General features: G+C 38.6%; 1 protein-coding gene across 7 annotated transcripts in view; it reads right to left on the bottom strand.

Moving 5' to 3' along the window:
* SEMA4D (semaphorin 4D) overlaps positions 1–16,448 on the bottom strand; it is a 95,183-nt gene that overhangs the window by 19,672 nt on the left and 59,063 nt on the right. For all 7 annotated transcript variants that reach the window (XM_040540430.1, XM_040540429.1, XM_040540428.1 and 4 more), the window contains 11 exons: positions 15,849–16,240; positions 13,394–13,539; positions 12,076–12,138; positions 10,121–10,219; positions 8,792–8,885; positions 7,748–7,861; positions 6,299–6,450; positions 4,373–4,548; positions 4,112–4,268; positions 3,148–3,370; positions 2,591–2,706 (listed from right to left, as the gene is read on the bottom strand). In XM_040540430.1, the coding sequence (XP_040396364.1) occupies positions 2,591–2,706; positions 3,148–3,370; positions 4,112–4,268; positions 4,373–4,548; positions 6,299–6,450; positions 7,748–7,861; positions 8,792–8,885; positions 10,121–10,219; positions 12,076–12,138; positions 13,394–13,539; positions 15,849–15,942 (1,434 nt within the window). In that variant the 5' untranslated portion in view covers positions 15,943–16,240. The remainder of the gene's footprint in view (positions 1–2,590; positions 2,707–3,147; positions 3,371–4,111; positions 4,269–4,372; positions 4,549–6,298; positions 6,451–7,747; positions 7,862–8,791; positions 8,886–10,120; positions 10,220–12,075; positions 12,139–13,393; positions 13,540–15,848; positions 16,241–16,448) is intronic.

The raw sequence follows: 16,448 nt of genomic DNA on the forward strand, positions 1-16,448 counted from the left end.
CTAAAACTTAACTTAGGTTAGTGTTAGTCTGTGCTCAAGCGTCCCCAGAAATAAGTCTGCAGCATTGAGAGACACACAGCTTTCTAGGAAAAGCTTCCCACCCTGCCAGAAAGCTCCCCCTGATGCACTGCAGTCTGTCTCCCTAATGCTCTGCTAGCCAACATCCAAGCCAGCAGGTCAACACTGAGCACAGGCTGCAGTGCCTCGGCAGCCTGGGAGTTCAGGAAACAGGTGGAGAACTGAGCAGACCACTTAAAAAAAAATCAAGACACACCTTTCAGCCAAACAGGAGTTTGGAGGACCTGCTGTAGGCTCGTGTGACCGACTGCAACCCTCCAGGCAAGGTGAAGGTGTAAGAGAAGGGCCTGGAGAGTACTACACTATGGTGTTCAGAAAGGATTCTTACTTCAGGGTAGTCTGAAGCCCATCATCAAGGGGAACAACTATTGCCCACTTGTAGATGATCATTTACTATGGGATGCCACTACACATATCAAAATACCAGCTGTATGAAGGACTTCAGTCGTAACTAACTGCGATTCCTTACTGGCTGTCCAAGGAGGCAAAAGCTCAAACTTCCATGACAGGGAGCAGAAGTAACCCCCATTTGGTTGGTACCACAGCTACACAACTTCCATGACTCCAGCACCCAAGCCCAGACTCCAGTTCATCACTGGAAAGAACTGCTGCTTTCATGGAAGTGTGCTGGACAGCACTGCTTCAGCTTTTGGTATCAGTTTTAGGTGTCAGAAGTTGTTCCAGCCACATGGAGGTTTTTACTTCCTGAAGATAAAGAGATTCTGCACCACAGGACCATAAAGGAAGTTGTGTTTTAGTTTCAATTCTGAAGTTTGAGAGAACTTTTGGCATGAAAAGACACGGCATTCCCTATGAAGTGCCTATGCTGTGCTTACACTGCCCTCTTTCAGGAATATTCTTGAGTAACTGGGAACTTGGCAGCTGGGTTCAGGGCAAGTAAACGCAGTGCCATCATTTCTACATCAGGTTGTAATGCCTATCCCTTCACTACCACTGCCCAGAAATGGAGGAACCATAATTAAGCCAGTACATGAATGATTGCATAGTGTACCCACAATTACAAGAATGAGTATTAGCTTGTGGTCCTATCAGTAGCGCAGTAAACGTGCATTTGTAATTTCAACCCTACACCTGAGATTTTCAAAAGCCGTCTGGACATGGTCTGGGCCAGCCTGCTGTAGGTGGCCCTGCTTGAGCTGGGGGGTTGGACCAGATGACCTCCAGAGATACCTTCTGATCTCAGCCATGCTGTGATTCTGTGACCTGGCCAGTGTGATGCATCATATATACAAATACAAAAGCAGAGATATTACTGAAATCTGTGAACACGGAAGTTTTTAAATCGCATTGACTTGGATCTGTCTGTCAAAAGTATATTCTATCTTCTCAATACTTTTTCTGTTACAAGCATGAAAGGACTGTTAAGCATGCAAGATGAGCTTGGAAGAATTTTGGCATTTGGCATGCAGTTCTTTTCCAGAGAATAGATCATGTTGGCAGAGCTTTTTTTTTTTTTTTTATAAATAGGACACAAAAGTAAAAGCTGCTCTTAAAATATCTTGGCAGTATTCCTAAATCCCTAATATCCGAGAATTCATTGATCACTGGGTACTTACTGAACATCAGTAAGATTACTACATACTTTTAAACAGAGTCATTCTTTCCTTGAGATGCCCAGAAATTTCAACAGTTGAAGGGTCTGATGCTACAAGCCACTGTTTAGGGTAATACTTTTGTAGGCATTTATGGATCTGCAAGTCTGATTAACTAGGACCAGAAGGGCTAGTGTACAAAATTCACAATATGATTATATTGAAAAATCATTCTGGGATTAAACCCAGCAATTGTTTAATAATGCAGAATGACCACTGGGTTTGTAGCCTGCAGCAAAGCTTGTGTCTTCCAGCTGCAACTGAAGCCCTCTCGTCTGGCAGGCAGGACCTCACCAGCAATCCTGTCTGGAGTACAACACCAGCAACGGCACCAAAGAGCCTACTCTCACAATAAATCTACTACACACAACCAGCCTTGAAAGTTTGGGACAGCAGAAATCAATTAGGTACAAAATCTTGAGTCTCTCTGCTAGACAAGACTGCTCTTCTGTTAGGTCTGCTTCCTCAGAAAAAATACACCACCACTCTTCTATTAATTCCCTGAGGATTTTTCCTCATAGATTTCTACTGGCCACAAGGGGTCAGGATTTTTACATTACTTCTAACCTAAAAACCGGTCCCTTTAATAAACAGCTTACAGCTTTCAGCTCCTGTACAAGCACAGTGAAGACTTGCACACCTGTGCCCTTCTCTCATCACCACCACCACCACACACACCTTCCCCATATCTGCATGCTTTCAGAAGCATGCCACCTATCCAGTGCAATGGAATGTATCGGGTAATAAATATATTGATACTGCTGCACAGATTACAGGTGCAGCCTTCAACGGTTTGCATAGCGATGGTCTTTCATCATGACAAGGTTACAAGTTAATACTTCGTTAAGTTTTGTGGAAGAGGAAAAAAAGATGAATGCTGTGATGCTTGTAGCACCTACTTTTTTGGATGAAAGCAAGAGTGTTTGGACAGGCTCAAAGTTTGGGAAAAGCTGTGTTTCTTCAATAATATGCATTCCGTTTTCATAGCTGATAGCTTTGTGCAGGGCTCCTTGATCTGCAACAACAGAGTAATGTATTTAAGTAAGATTCTTAAAATAGAAAGACAGGGAAGAACTGCACACTTACTATAACTTGTATCAATTATACGCTTGCAGTTCAGCTGAAGACTTCACACCATTCTGTGCCAAAGGCAACCATTACACCTGCCACTGTAAGGAGTTCTGAGCAAGAAAAAAATGTTTTGGGGCACAGAATAACATCTTAGGGATTATCTCATGTTTGTTTTGTTGCACTCGCTGCAGTTTTGCAGTTCTTCTCCTGCAATAGCTCTTCAAAGCATGCAAGGTTCTCCACTAACTCGCTGTGGCTCCCCACTTTTTAGTGAAAATACCACCTGATGTAGAAGCGCTGTAAATACGGAAATCTTTTGAGTTTCTGTTAGAGCATACTTCAGCCTAGAGAATCATCATTAAAAAGAGTGTTTTGCAGAACTCACCTGTACTGATGAACATAACATCATATATGGTACCATTGAGTGCTCTGACTCTGTCCACTACAATCTGGGTGTACTTCACATCTCGTTTTACTAGTCGGGGTCTGTCTCCCATTGGAGTCACAGAATCATCCATTAGAGGATGATCTTTAACAAACTGCAATGTTTTGTCTGGTAAATTCAGAGAACTCATGTAGTTTGATGCTCTGGCTTCATTGTTTATGCACTGGTATTTAAAATTAAAAAAAGAAAAAAAGAAAAAAAAGACACTGAATTATATCGTAACAGCAGGCACATGTATTTTCTTCTGCACATTATTTTGGCCAGTAAGGACACCACAGAAGGTACTCAGGTCCTGCAGCAACTTGGCTTCTGCAATATGCTGATCTCTGAGCAAATGCTTCATACTATGTTTTTGTTTAGACCCAAAATACATTTTAGCAAAATATTCTTTCTGGACTCCCATGCTTCTTAACTACCTCTAACTGTCCTCTTACTTATCAGTAGCAACAGGACAACTGCAGGAAACATGAGAAAATAAGAAACGTATGTAAAAGACCCAGCACTACTAGCATTTTAGTTTGTAAAGCAACATACTGCATTCGATAAACCTGCTGAACCTAGAAAGACAATGCAACAATTGTTTTATACTTCTATTCACCTGAACTAAAAAGTCTTTGATGGTCCCTGATGTATACTAATATCTATTTCACCACTAGAAAATGAGTAGCAAAATAATGAAAATATGAAAACAGCAATTAACTATAAATAAAAAAACACTTTGATCCCCAGATACAACATTTGGAATAAATCACTTGAAGCATTTTTTCTACAAAATCTGTACAACAGGAAATATCCGTATCAGGGCAATCTAATAGTATGCTTTAGTAGTTTTTTTGTTTGTTTCGTTTCTTTACTCTGGCACATTAACAACATTAGTCATTAAATCCAAGATACAGAAACTTACTGCACCAGGTCGAGGATTAGGAATTTCCCCATTGTACCGTACCCACTTGGTATGAGACTGTTCGACTGTAGCACTCTGCATATACTTTCCTTTTGAGAATACTTCTTCTACAGTAGACAGATTGTATGCACACACTGCTGACAGCCCCACATTATTCCTACAAGTACAGGAACAAAGAAAAATCATAAGTAATTATTACTTGCTTTAGTAACTAGTTGAGATCAAAAGTATTAATCCAGGGAAAGACTGTATCACACTTACAGTTGTGGGGTAAAAACTCCATATATCACTGGTTCCTTCAAGGTTGGGGATTTGAGAATAAAGACATCATTGATAATATTGAAAATTAAATTCTTATCAGGGATGGTACAAATCAATCTGGCCTTGAGAAAAGAAGTCCATTTCTTCTGTAAAGTCCTCAATCCTCCTTGGTCTCTCTTTTGGCATTAAAAAGAAGGAGAAAAAAAAAAGGAAGCGTAGAAGTGTTCGTGAGGAAAATTAGGCAGCATTTTTGTATTTAAGGACTATAGCTAAAATGCTACTGAACCGTTCTATTTTTTTCTAAGACTTTATCTATAGCAACATCAATAACTTAACATATTCATATACAGAAAACTAAAGAAGTCACAGGATTATTATTTTTTAATTAATTTAAGTCAACAGAAATAACACTGAATGGTTTCTGTCAACACCTGTGATTAAGATGAGACATGGGACTTCTAAAAGCACTGGACTTCAGCAGCATTTTAAAAACAGAGATGAGCAACGTACCTTCATAAAACACACATGTTCATTAAACGATTAAAATAAGTGTGCAGATATTATACATATCCTTTCCTTTAAGAGAGATCAATAACCTTGTATTTGTTCTCTGACATCTAAGCATTAATGATTTAAGTTGTAACATTGCAATATGCATTTAACTTCCTGATATTAACAATTCCATTAGAAAAAATGCACCTATGGCCTAATCCTGTGAGCAGTTACCATTTTTAATAAGGATATGCAGTATCAAGACTTGAAGAAATAAAGATATATTTGACTAGACTAAAATGTTTCAAAATATTTAGTTCTCGAGCTGCAACTGGTACTTCTTTACAAAAGCAGACATATTTGATCACTATTAATATTTCCTGTTCATTATCCAGTATTGTTATGCAAAGAATTGAAGAAAATCTGCAAAATTTAAGTATATTTAAGTAAAATTTAAGTATAAATGCCTATAGATCTGCAATGTGCATTGATTCCTATTCCTATCAAACAGCAGCAATAAAGCTCTCATTCTGTGATACTCTTGTTCTAAAGCATTCACAAGCTGTCAGTGGGCAGAGAGCCACAATAATAACCCCCAAGTAAACCTGCCTCCAGCTGCTTGTTTAAAGGAAATCTCAAAGTCACTAACTTGTTATTGATGTTTTGACTTCCATTTTTAAATATAAAACAGTAAAGTCAAAATAAAGCATTTCAACCTCATCAAAATGAAATGGCTTGATAAATTTCCTGTTGGAAAAAAAATACTAAGGAAATTGATACATTCCATTCAAAAGGTTTTTTGTTAAATCAACATTTTCTACTGGAAAAATAAAAATGTCTTCCATCAGCAAAATTTTTAATCAACACTCCTGGGTATATACTTGACTCAACCTAATATTGAGGTTTAAACATGCTAAGTGTGACAGAATGAGATTGATGGTGACTGTTTTGTTTGAGGTTCTGGCAGTCCTGCCAGCCTCATGGAAGTCCCATCTGCTACAAGTAGCTGTATCTACTGTAGATGATAGTCTTGCTTGTATACAGCTACTAGTCAAGAACTACAATTCTTCTCAAACGTCCTAGCTGCTCAGCAACAACCAAAGTCAGTTTTTCCCAGAGGACTGTACTTAAACTTACAGTTAAAACAAACCACACAACAAGAAGAGACATCTTTTCTGTCTGTCTTCTTGTTCTTCTCCCCTAGCCCCCAAAGGTGGGTAGAACTCTCAGATGCACTGAAATTTCACCATTAAGTTAAACCAAGTATTTGTTTCCAAAGCAACAATTAGACTTTTTCAGTTCTCAGAAACAGATTAAAATTGCTGATTCAATGAGATCAAGTTTAACCACTTCCATTTAATTTCTAATAAGTATTTTTTTACATTAATAAACAAAATCCACTTGAACTAGTAAAAGGAAATTGAACTCTCCCACCTTGCACACTCTAGCTATTCTTGGAATCATCAGTTTTCCAACAAACTCATACTCCACAGACACCTCGGTGAAAAAGAAGTATATCTTGTCATCTTCTCCATCTGTGCTGTTTTGGTCTGCTCTTACCACATCAGCAAAAACAAAATTGGGCTCTATAGATACAAAGAGAAGAATTTTATATTACATATAACTCTTATAACTTGATTCCCTCTAAGATGCTCTAGGAGTCCTCCCAAACCTCGCACTGTATTTCACTGCTCATTAACTAACAGACACTTAAAAATAAAAAATGTAAATACTGGAGAAAAAAAGCTATGTGAAAATACAACAGACTAAGAGATATGAGATCTCTCTAAGGTCTTGTATCTCACTACTTCACATTTTTCACCCACGCTCAAGAATGGTTTTCTGATAGGTCTGTATAGCTGCCTTCCCTTGCCTGCCTCTCCTCTGACCAAAAGCCAACGTGCTCCTTAAGCGAAATACAAATGTAAGAGAAATGATATGGTATATCTTTATATGGTTCATTTATATTTAAAGAGAAAATCAGCTAAAAAGTGCAAGTAATAACTTGCCAAGGTTGGCCAGCTATCAGCACCTGCAAACCTGGCAGTTAGTTGAACCCTTACAAAGGCCAAACAGCCCCAGAAAAAAACAAAAAAAAGCCACTAAGCATACTCCCAAACTCCGTTGGCTTTCAAATATGCATAATCACACTGCTGTCATCCAGCTTCCACATGTGAAATCAGAAGACATTTTCTCAAGATTTAATTCATATCTGCCTTGCAAGAACAGCTGTCTTTCGACTACATACACAGAATACCAGGCACTTAATATTTGTGCTGATAGCTGAAATACTAAACATAACAAAAACTACAAAATTTGCTACAAAATTCCATATCCTTTTTTTTTTTTTTTTTTTAAATATGCCGATTTTATGATTTTGGTCTGTTATGGCTGAAAGCCACAAACCTCTGAGAGTTCCCAAAACTCAGCAAGTTCTGAAATTCAAGAATTGAGATAATTGGGAACCATGGACTTATCGATTTGAAAACGTATTAAAGACAAAGAACATTCTCCTTCATACTATATCACAGGTATCCTGTATCATAGCAAAGATGAACAAGTGGATATGAACAAAAAGTTAACAATAAGTTAAAGTCTGCGTCATTTAACAATACGTTAAAGTCTGTGTATCTAAGCTGTTTTCATTGCCAGTATTGATAAAAGTTCTGAAATTTCTAAAAAAATAAAAATAAATCTCTTGAAGGCACACACAGGTGCATACACTTACACCTCAATGTACGCCAGTATTACATAAGCTATCCTCTTTGGGATAGTGGACAATTGTTCCTTACCTCTGAAAGGAAACTTAAATTTCTTTGTCTGGAATTGTGACTTTGAAGAAGGAAGAATGATTTGATCTGGCCTGTTCTCACACCCACTTACCATTAAGCCAAGGTATCGCATATTCTGTTCTCAGAGGACTCTGATGAGAATTCCGTGAAATAATAGGTTCACTTCCCAGGAAGTTGTAGGAAGTCCCAGAATAAAGCTCCTCATCTTTAACACAAAAACAAATATTTTAAACTTTCTTATACACTGGATACCAAAAAAGATATATAAATATTTCAAGAGACTATGTTAGCTTTAACTTCCCACAAGAAATGATAAACAAGGATTTCCTCTCAGTTGCCCCAGACATATCTTCTATGTTTATATTTCTGCTGACCACTCTCAAAGCTAACGCTTTTACACTTGGTTTATTATTGCTCTAACACAAGCAACTGGCAAAAGTTAGCACTGTTTTCAGGGTACTTTAACACTTCCTATGTAAACCTGCAGTTTAAGTAAACTTGCATTTTGATACATATGAAATGCCACGTAAGTTTTGAACTAAGTGTTTTTTTCTCTTTACATGCTGCCAATATTCAAACTAAACTTAAGAATTTAGGCAACAACATAGTGAGCAAGACCTTTACTTTTTCATTTCCTGTTTTGTCACTACAAGTTTCTCTTTTATGATCTTGTGACACCACAACACAGCCATTTTGGCTTTACCAAATGAAGATTCAGTGGTGTCTAACCATGTGGTTACGTTCCTACAATGTCTCACTTCCCTGTTCTGTTTCATGGATATGTCTACAATAAAGTTAAAATTCTACTTGTTAAATTTATTGAAATTACAGTAATTTATAATACAGAGACAGTCAAAGTACATTTAGATTACCTGGACTAAAGCATTTAAAACTATTATTTTGAAAGTTGTTATTTTAAAAGTTGCTTTCACAACAAGCCGAAGTTCTGTGCTCTCCTTTTAAGACACACACTAAGGTTGACTACATGAGTATTTTTATGTCTATCTAGTTACACATTAAAGATTTAGAAACACAGACCCCAATCTACCATTTCAATATTGAACAACTGGAGAATGATAGTGGAGAAGACCAAATATTTATACATAATAATGAGGTATGCAAAGAAGAAACTTACCAACCATAACAGATGTGTAACTTTGAGCAGGATCAAATGGACATCTGCCTTTACCATCCTCATTCTTACCTCCGAGCTCAAACGAAATCAAATTCTGCAAAAAATGAAGTTGAAAACCAAAAAACAACCATTTTTACTTTTTCCTTCAGCCACCCAAATCATGAAAAGGTAACAAAAAAAACACACATTAATAGACTAAACCAGTAACTTTCAGCCTGGAATACCTATTTTTTAAGATTATAGAAGGCACTTGAGTTTTCAGAAAAGTTTTATCAAGTCTAACAGAGAGGAAATGTGATCCTGTAATTTGTGAGGGCAGTAGCAGAAAAGAATAGACAAAAGTTTAAATCCAGACATAAAAAGAGACCTTAAGAAAGAAAACCCAAAAAGCCAGACAATATGAAAGGCCGAAAAGTTAACCAATATAAGGCAAAACTTGCAACTATTAAATTAGCTTGCACAAAAATGGACAGTTTTAGAAATCAAGATGACTTTCTGAAGTGGACTGAGCAATTTTTAGATGATGATAAAATGGTGAGATGGGGTATAATTATAATCCAACTACTTTTTTTAAAAGCAAGAGAGTACTTTGACTGCTACTTTGTAAAACCCTTAAAAATCAAGGGAATAAGTATCAGTAAGATGACTGAGACCTATAGCAACAGTACTGGGGAAGTGATTATTTACACTGTGTAATGAAGACATTCGAGGCTACGGACAGTGACTTCTGGCAATGTTCCAGAGCTGATAGCAGACAGACTTGCAGGAAGGGGAGATTGAAAAAAAGGATGAAACTTTAACATAACTACAAGATTTCTAAATTTCAGAATCATTAAGAGCCATAGTAAGGAGAACAATGTGAGAGTCAGCAACAAGAAAAGGGAGTTTTGATTTTGAGCCAAGACTTTATTCTGAAGTGCTCAGCATTATGAAGCTATGGCATTGCCAGAAGCAGAGATGAGACAAGCAGAGTCAGAAATGTGAGAAATTTCAGGGAGATTCAACAATGGATGGAAGTCACAAAGAATGTCATTTCAGTTTCAGAAATTATTTTTACGCAAACGTACAAGACACAGAGAATTATGAAAGCTATGAAAGAGTAAATCTGCTGTTAACCAAGGTGAATCAGTAATTCAGTGTTTTGAAAAAGGAACAGTATGGTTTATTTCTGTACTCTATCATCACTGTGAGACAGTATTATAAATGCTTCAATGCTATGACCAGCACTGAAATTACACGTGTCTTTGGGAAAAGAGATTAACTCATTGTTTATACGAGCTAGTTTTAAGTTAAAGTTGTTACTGGATTAAAAAATCTGTATGTTCTTACCAGGTAATCACACGTTGGCTGAAACGCGTTAGTTCCACACACGTAGAGAAAAGTGTCATTTAGCTGCTGCAGAACACGCACGTAATTACGACACTCTGTCTGTAATATAGGACAAGAAAAGGACCAGTCTGATAAACAACACCTTCCATGTTACAACATAAAAAAACAATTAAAGTTGCACTGTCAACTCTTGTGTTGCCGCTACTCATGCCACACCACCCCAGTAATGCTGGGTGATACAGTCACCACTGGGAGACTGCCACCTTACAACCTCTGGGAGCTCGAGTCCTGCAGCAACTGCTTTCCTACAGTCAGTAGTGCTCAACTGCCTCAGTAAACCCGTTAGGGTAACATGTCTGAGTACCGCACGCTCAAAGGAGGGCATCTCAGATTGTTTCATCAAAGCCCAAACTGCAGAGATATACCTGATCCATGAGAATGACTACCTAAAAACGGAGTACATCTTAGAATTTGTCATCCTTTACAAACCTACATGAAACAGTATGTGATAGCCAAGGTTGTATCTTAAGAGAGAGACCTCTAAGACCATTAAATCCTCAGCAAATCTTGGTTACTTATGTCTCTCTCCCCCACAATCCCCGTCATCCTGTGGTATCAAGTGCTCTTTCTAAGGGTCTGACATCCCTTCTAACAACCACCAATGATCTCTGCAAAGGACTGGTGGAGACCCAGACACCATCTGATGAAGTGCGTGCAGGTGCACAAGAGGAATAATTCACTTCTCATGCACTCACCACGGCTGTAAGTAATTATTATTGCTAGTAACCCCCACTGAACCTGGAGAACACAAAAAACTCCGAGTGCATCAGGAAGAGTCAAAGAGGAAATGGTCCTTAACTGCCTGCCACACCTCACCTTAGGCGGGTAAATTGCCTTGATGGTTCTCAGTCCAAGCAAATGCAGATAGCTGAGCAAAAGGAGATAGCCTACTCCATTTCAAATGAGCCCCCTGAATGCAGGATGTCTGTCGGCCCGGAATGCACCTGGGGTTTTATAACCGGGGGGGGGCACCAAAGAAACTGTAGATGTTGGGGTGCTGATGTCAAATCCCTTTAAGTGTAAAGTAGTACTGCTTTCTGTATCTGCAATGCACGCAGCTTTCCATTTTCAAACCTGTACTAAAAGCCCGACCATGAATCTTGCCAAGAAAACCCTCGCTTTACTGTATTGCTCTACCACGTGTCACAACACATAGGGTAAGGCATCAGGCATCCCCACCTACGGTCAATCACCTTATACAAACTACGTCCACGGAATGGCAATATGAGCAAGCCAGCCTGTGTGCCGACAGTCCAGAGGGGTCTGTGGATGCCAGAAACACCAAGGGAGCCCTCGGGCTGAGCTGACTGCACTGCCAAGCTGGGAGGAGACTGGGCTGCTCAGGCGCCGGGGAACTGTCTGAGCAGCCAGACTAGCAAGGAGCACAGGCATTCAGCGTCACAAGGTGGATATACAGTTAGTGAAAAATGCACTGGTGGGAAGTGCTGGCCTAATAAATAAACCCTATGCCCTACAGGAAAAAGATAAAATTACCCATCATTTTAGAAAATCAAATGTTGGTGTAGAGTTATTGTGCTAATAAAACAACAGTTACTATCAATTACCTCAGTGAAAGTAGTGTTTGTTTATCAATTTAATGGAAAAACTTACAATAACTAAGCGCACATTAGTGTGTTCAGATTTTTTAACATTCAAATAAAACTCAACAGCAAGAAATAATGAACTAGAAATTACCAAAAAAAGACTAAGCATTTCTAAAGACTTTTCTAAAGCATTTCTAAAGACTAAGCTTTCTAAAGCTCAAGTTTATTAAGGAATTTAGGTGATTATTTGAAAATTTTAATTGCAAACATTTGGAGCCTTTCTTCTTTAACATCACTCTTCTTGAAGTTAAGCATAAAATATCTTTCTTAAATTCCAATAAAAGAACATACCTGTTCTGATTTGCCCTTGACTGCACATTTAGTCCTTTTATCTTCAGTGACCTTCCAGTGCAACTAAGTGAAAAACAAGTAATAAGAAGGTACATTCAAAGCACTTTAACACAATTGCAGTATTTTCAGACCTTGCATAATGAACAAAACAAGCAATTCTAAGGTTACTGTCTGTAGCAAATAAGTCATTTTGCAAGTAGCTTTCATTTTGCAAGTGGCTTTCAAAAGTTCAAAGCCATTCTTTTCTGAGGAGGTGACATTTCCAAATGCATGTGTCATTAGGGAGTGCAGAACCACTGCTAGTATCTTTTGGGTTAATCATTATCTTTCCCCTCAAATTACTTATAAAGTTCTCCATTAACGTATGCTTTAGGGAGGTGCAAGAGTATCTGTTTTAAGCACTTCTCACTTTAATTCAAACTGGAGAAAACATTTTTAAAAAAATAAATAAAAGTTATAGGACCAATTTATACTATGTGAAGAGGTACAACTTTGACATTTACACACACAATAATGGAAAGCAAGCTTTATATACTCTTGAAATTTCCTATCATCATCCCTGAACATTTTGTTCATATTAAAAATCATAGAGCATCTTTCAGAACATCCTGGGTGATTCCATGCCACGTCTCTAAGCTTCAGCCTGTACTGCTGGTGTGTGAGAAGCAGGAGCCTGGGAAGGACCTGCAGCAACAGAATTGTGTTAGCAGGCTTCTGCATGGGTTAACCTACTCTGAGAACCAAGTGTCAGCACACCCAGAGAGCACTTCTGCAGCTGAGCTAATTCTGAGCGAGCTGGACCAGACCTCTTTGCACTGCTGCTTACTGTGCAGACACAGCTAGCGACACCGCACAGAAGCTGAAACTTAATGGACAAGGCCTTCATCGCATCAGAGGCATGCCTGCAGCTTGCCACTCCTGAGCAAGCTCCAACTTTGCTTCTGTTTCAGATTAATTTTCTTCTGATTCAGATTAAGAGGAGATACAGCCCACTCCCACCAATAAAATGTATATAAGGGCCACCTTGCCAGTTTATATACAAAGTCCCTCTAGTCCAGCACACTGCCTCCAAAGAGAAAATGCCTATGGAGACCTCTAGTAACTTGTTTGTATTTCATTTTCTCATTTCTTCGTCTCACCTGGTAACATATTTTACTCGATAGCATCTTCCAGAAATAAAACTGAGGTAGCCCAGACAGAGTATTTTCTCTTTTAGGTACGTAACATCTAGAGTACAGTGCTGCTGGTATCAGAAAGTGAAGTCAAATTTGGGATATGATTTTTATGTGGAGAATAGTGTATTAAAATGCATACTCACCTCATGCTGCTTTTCAGCAATATTAACTGCATTTAATGCAAAGATCACTTCTCTGGCTCCTACATACAGAACATCTTTGTCCTCACTTAACAGCAAGGTTGAATAGTTTGACACTTCTGATTCATGAAAATGTATTAGCTGGACCTCTGTTGAAACGAAAGGAAAATAGCACCACATGAAGAAACATGATCACTTAGGGTCAAGTTTATGGGTCATTTTTCTAAGCTGTCTAACAGCCCTTGGGTATCTGGAAAGCAACAAAGCTTAGTTTGGACAACACACATAACAGATGAGAGACCCCCTCAGAAGCTTGGTTCAGCAGAAACAGCAGCTCCCATCATTGACATCAAAATCAATGGTCCCTACTTTCTAGTTTATTTCAAATGCCTACAAATTTCCTCCTGCAGTGATCCCCATAACTCATGTCTTCCTTCATTTTTTTTTCCAATCGTTAATTCCTTTTTTTCCAAACCTCTCATTTTACACATCCACTGTCAGCTCTTTCCTCACCTTCTCACTTCCACATACCCACCTACTGTGGAAAACTAAACAGTTCACCGCAACCCTTGCACCCTCCAAAGACAAATCTCTCAAAAAAAATCCTGCACCTTAATATAAGACATTTCAAGAGATTATCACAGGAGAAAGGAGACAGAGAAGCTAGAAAGAAGCCATGTACACAGTGTCAACAAGCTGATTTTCAAGTGGAGGTTGGAGATAAATTGCATGCATCAGTAAGAGATGTGGGAAAATCATGATGAAAAGGAAGAAGAAGAAAAGGGGGAAACATGGGGGAAAGAAGCAGTGGAATGAGGAAGCACGCGAACTGGAACAGAAAGGCTTGGAGAAAGATGACACAAAATGATTAATATACAGGAATATTTATTCTGTGTGTACAAACAACATAGAAAAACTACTGAAAGCTTGGGAGGCCGTACTTAGTGCAATAATCTACCACGCAATAAAGCTTCGATTTTCAGAGATAGGCAGAAAACAACGTATTATTTTTCTCAATTCTAACATTAGAAATTGCACTATTTCAACTGCAAGACTTGGGAAAAAATCATTTTCAACTAGATTCTGAAGCACACAATTTTAAAATCTTTCACTTGGCAGTAACATTTTCCCCAAAAGGATGAACTGGTTTATACAACTCTTACCTGTTCACTCCTCCACTGAACTAAATTCCCCCTCCTATTTAAAGTAGGCTTCTTATACTTAAATGCAACAATCTTTAGCAGACAGAGACAGAGAAATAGCAGGAATGAACAAAAAATTAATTTATTTTGAGTAATTTGGATAGGTCTGTGATGTATAGTACCACTAAACAGCAACTTGCTAAGTTTGAACTATTATACAACGCAAGAGCACCAAGGAGCCTAAGCAGGAACTGCTAGCCTTGTCTAGACTACTTTCTGAAAAAGCAGTATATCAGCAACTCATTTATTGCTATACCAATAAAAAGGAAAAGCATCTCTACAGCCATCTCATAAATCAGCTCACCGTAACTATATCCTTAACCTCCATTTATTTTTTCCTACAGCCTGACTCCTCAGCATTTAATATCTTTACTTATGGTTGCTTCTTCATACTATCCATATGTTTATTTGGTTGCAGCACACTTGGGTGGCTAACTTTAACTACCAGTAAAAGCAGGAGTCAAAGACAAAAGCTTTTAAAAGCTAAAACATCCATGACACGAGGGTGCAGGGGGAAAAAAAAAAGATTATTCACAAACAGAAGCACTATGCCATAGCCTGTGCTCTAGATTTCTCTTCAGACCCAGGCTGAACAATTAAACCCAAAATCTACAGGAATATCTGATCCCTACTGGCTCTCTTTGTGCTACATCCCGCTAACTGTACTGGGATGTTACAACTATTTGCTGCAACTTCAAGCACAGCAAAAGTAGTGTTTGGTGGAAAACACTGGGTTGGTTCAACTCCAGGCATCAAATAACATTGTCAGAAGAAGGCCAAATGTTTTCCTTTACCTAGTGGTGTACCTAGAGCTCAGGACTATTCAGCATCAACATACACCTCAGTCCAAAAAAGTATTAAAAGAAGATCAATGACAAAAAAAAGAGAGAGTATTAGCTGGAGAGGTACATTTTGTTATTATGTTCTGTCTCTTAATAACTTGATTAAAACAAAATACATCTACTTATTGTTTTTTTTTTTTTTCTCTTGGAGCAAGGTTCACCTGTAAGAATCTTCAGCAGAGAAATCCCAATCTGAAATTCCTCCTTTAAAAAGTCACATTTTCAGAGCTGTTTGAAGGATATGCAAGAAGTCAACTCGGTGCTCAAGCCTCTGTTGGATATTCTGGTCCTAAGCACTACAGGTTAAGCAAAGCCAGCAGAAACTGACTAAATTTTCTGCAAGCAGGCTGGAAGGACACACACAAACCCTGATGTTGTTGCAATATTTCATTATTACACTATTTCTCTTCTTACCTCTGTGTTCCCAAGTGATCCTTGGTACCGGACCAAATGTTACTGCCACTTCCACAAAGATAGCCCAAACTGCATACAAAGCGCACAGAGCCATCTTCACTGTCCTTGCCCTTTTGGACTCCTTGGATAACTGCAGCAGGTTGCGTTTTTTTAGCAGAAGAAAACCAAATTCCAGGCAGTATTAGAGAGCAGGCATTTCAGAGCTTGAGAGCAGAGCAGCAAGGCAGGCTGGAACAGTCTTTTAAGTATGTGCTTTCAGCAGATCACTTCAAGGGAATGCACATTTTCCAGGATGCTGCGTACAGAGACTGCCCACACTCTCCACGGGCTGCAGGGCTGCTGAGAAGCGCTACTGAGCGCATTCTTCAGTTTCGCTGAAGAAATAAATGATGCTGTGGAGAGAGGAGGGGAACAGTAAGTAGAAGAGAAAGTGAACTGAGCATTGCCAAAAATAGCATATTGCTTGCAGTGATCTTGCAATACTTCTACAGCTGCCTGCATAGCTCAGCTTGGAAAGTGAGGGTTCCTTAAAAACTTCCCATATATTACACAGCATACAGACAGTAACTGAAAGTAGTCATTTCCATCTAGAACACATGG

The sequence above is a fragment of the Cygnus olor genome, chromosome Z (assembly GCF_009769625.2).
Source record: "Cygnus olor isolate bCygOlo1 chromosome Z, bCygOlo1.pri.v2, whole genome shotgun sequence".
Classification (NCBI taxonomy): domain Eukaryota; kingdom Metazoa; phylum Chordata; class Aves; order Anseriformes; family Anatidae; genus Cygnus; species Cygnus olor.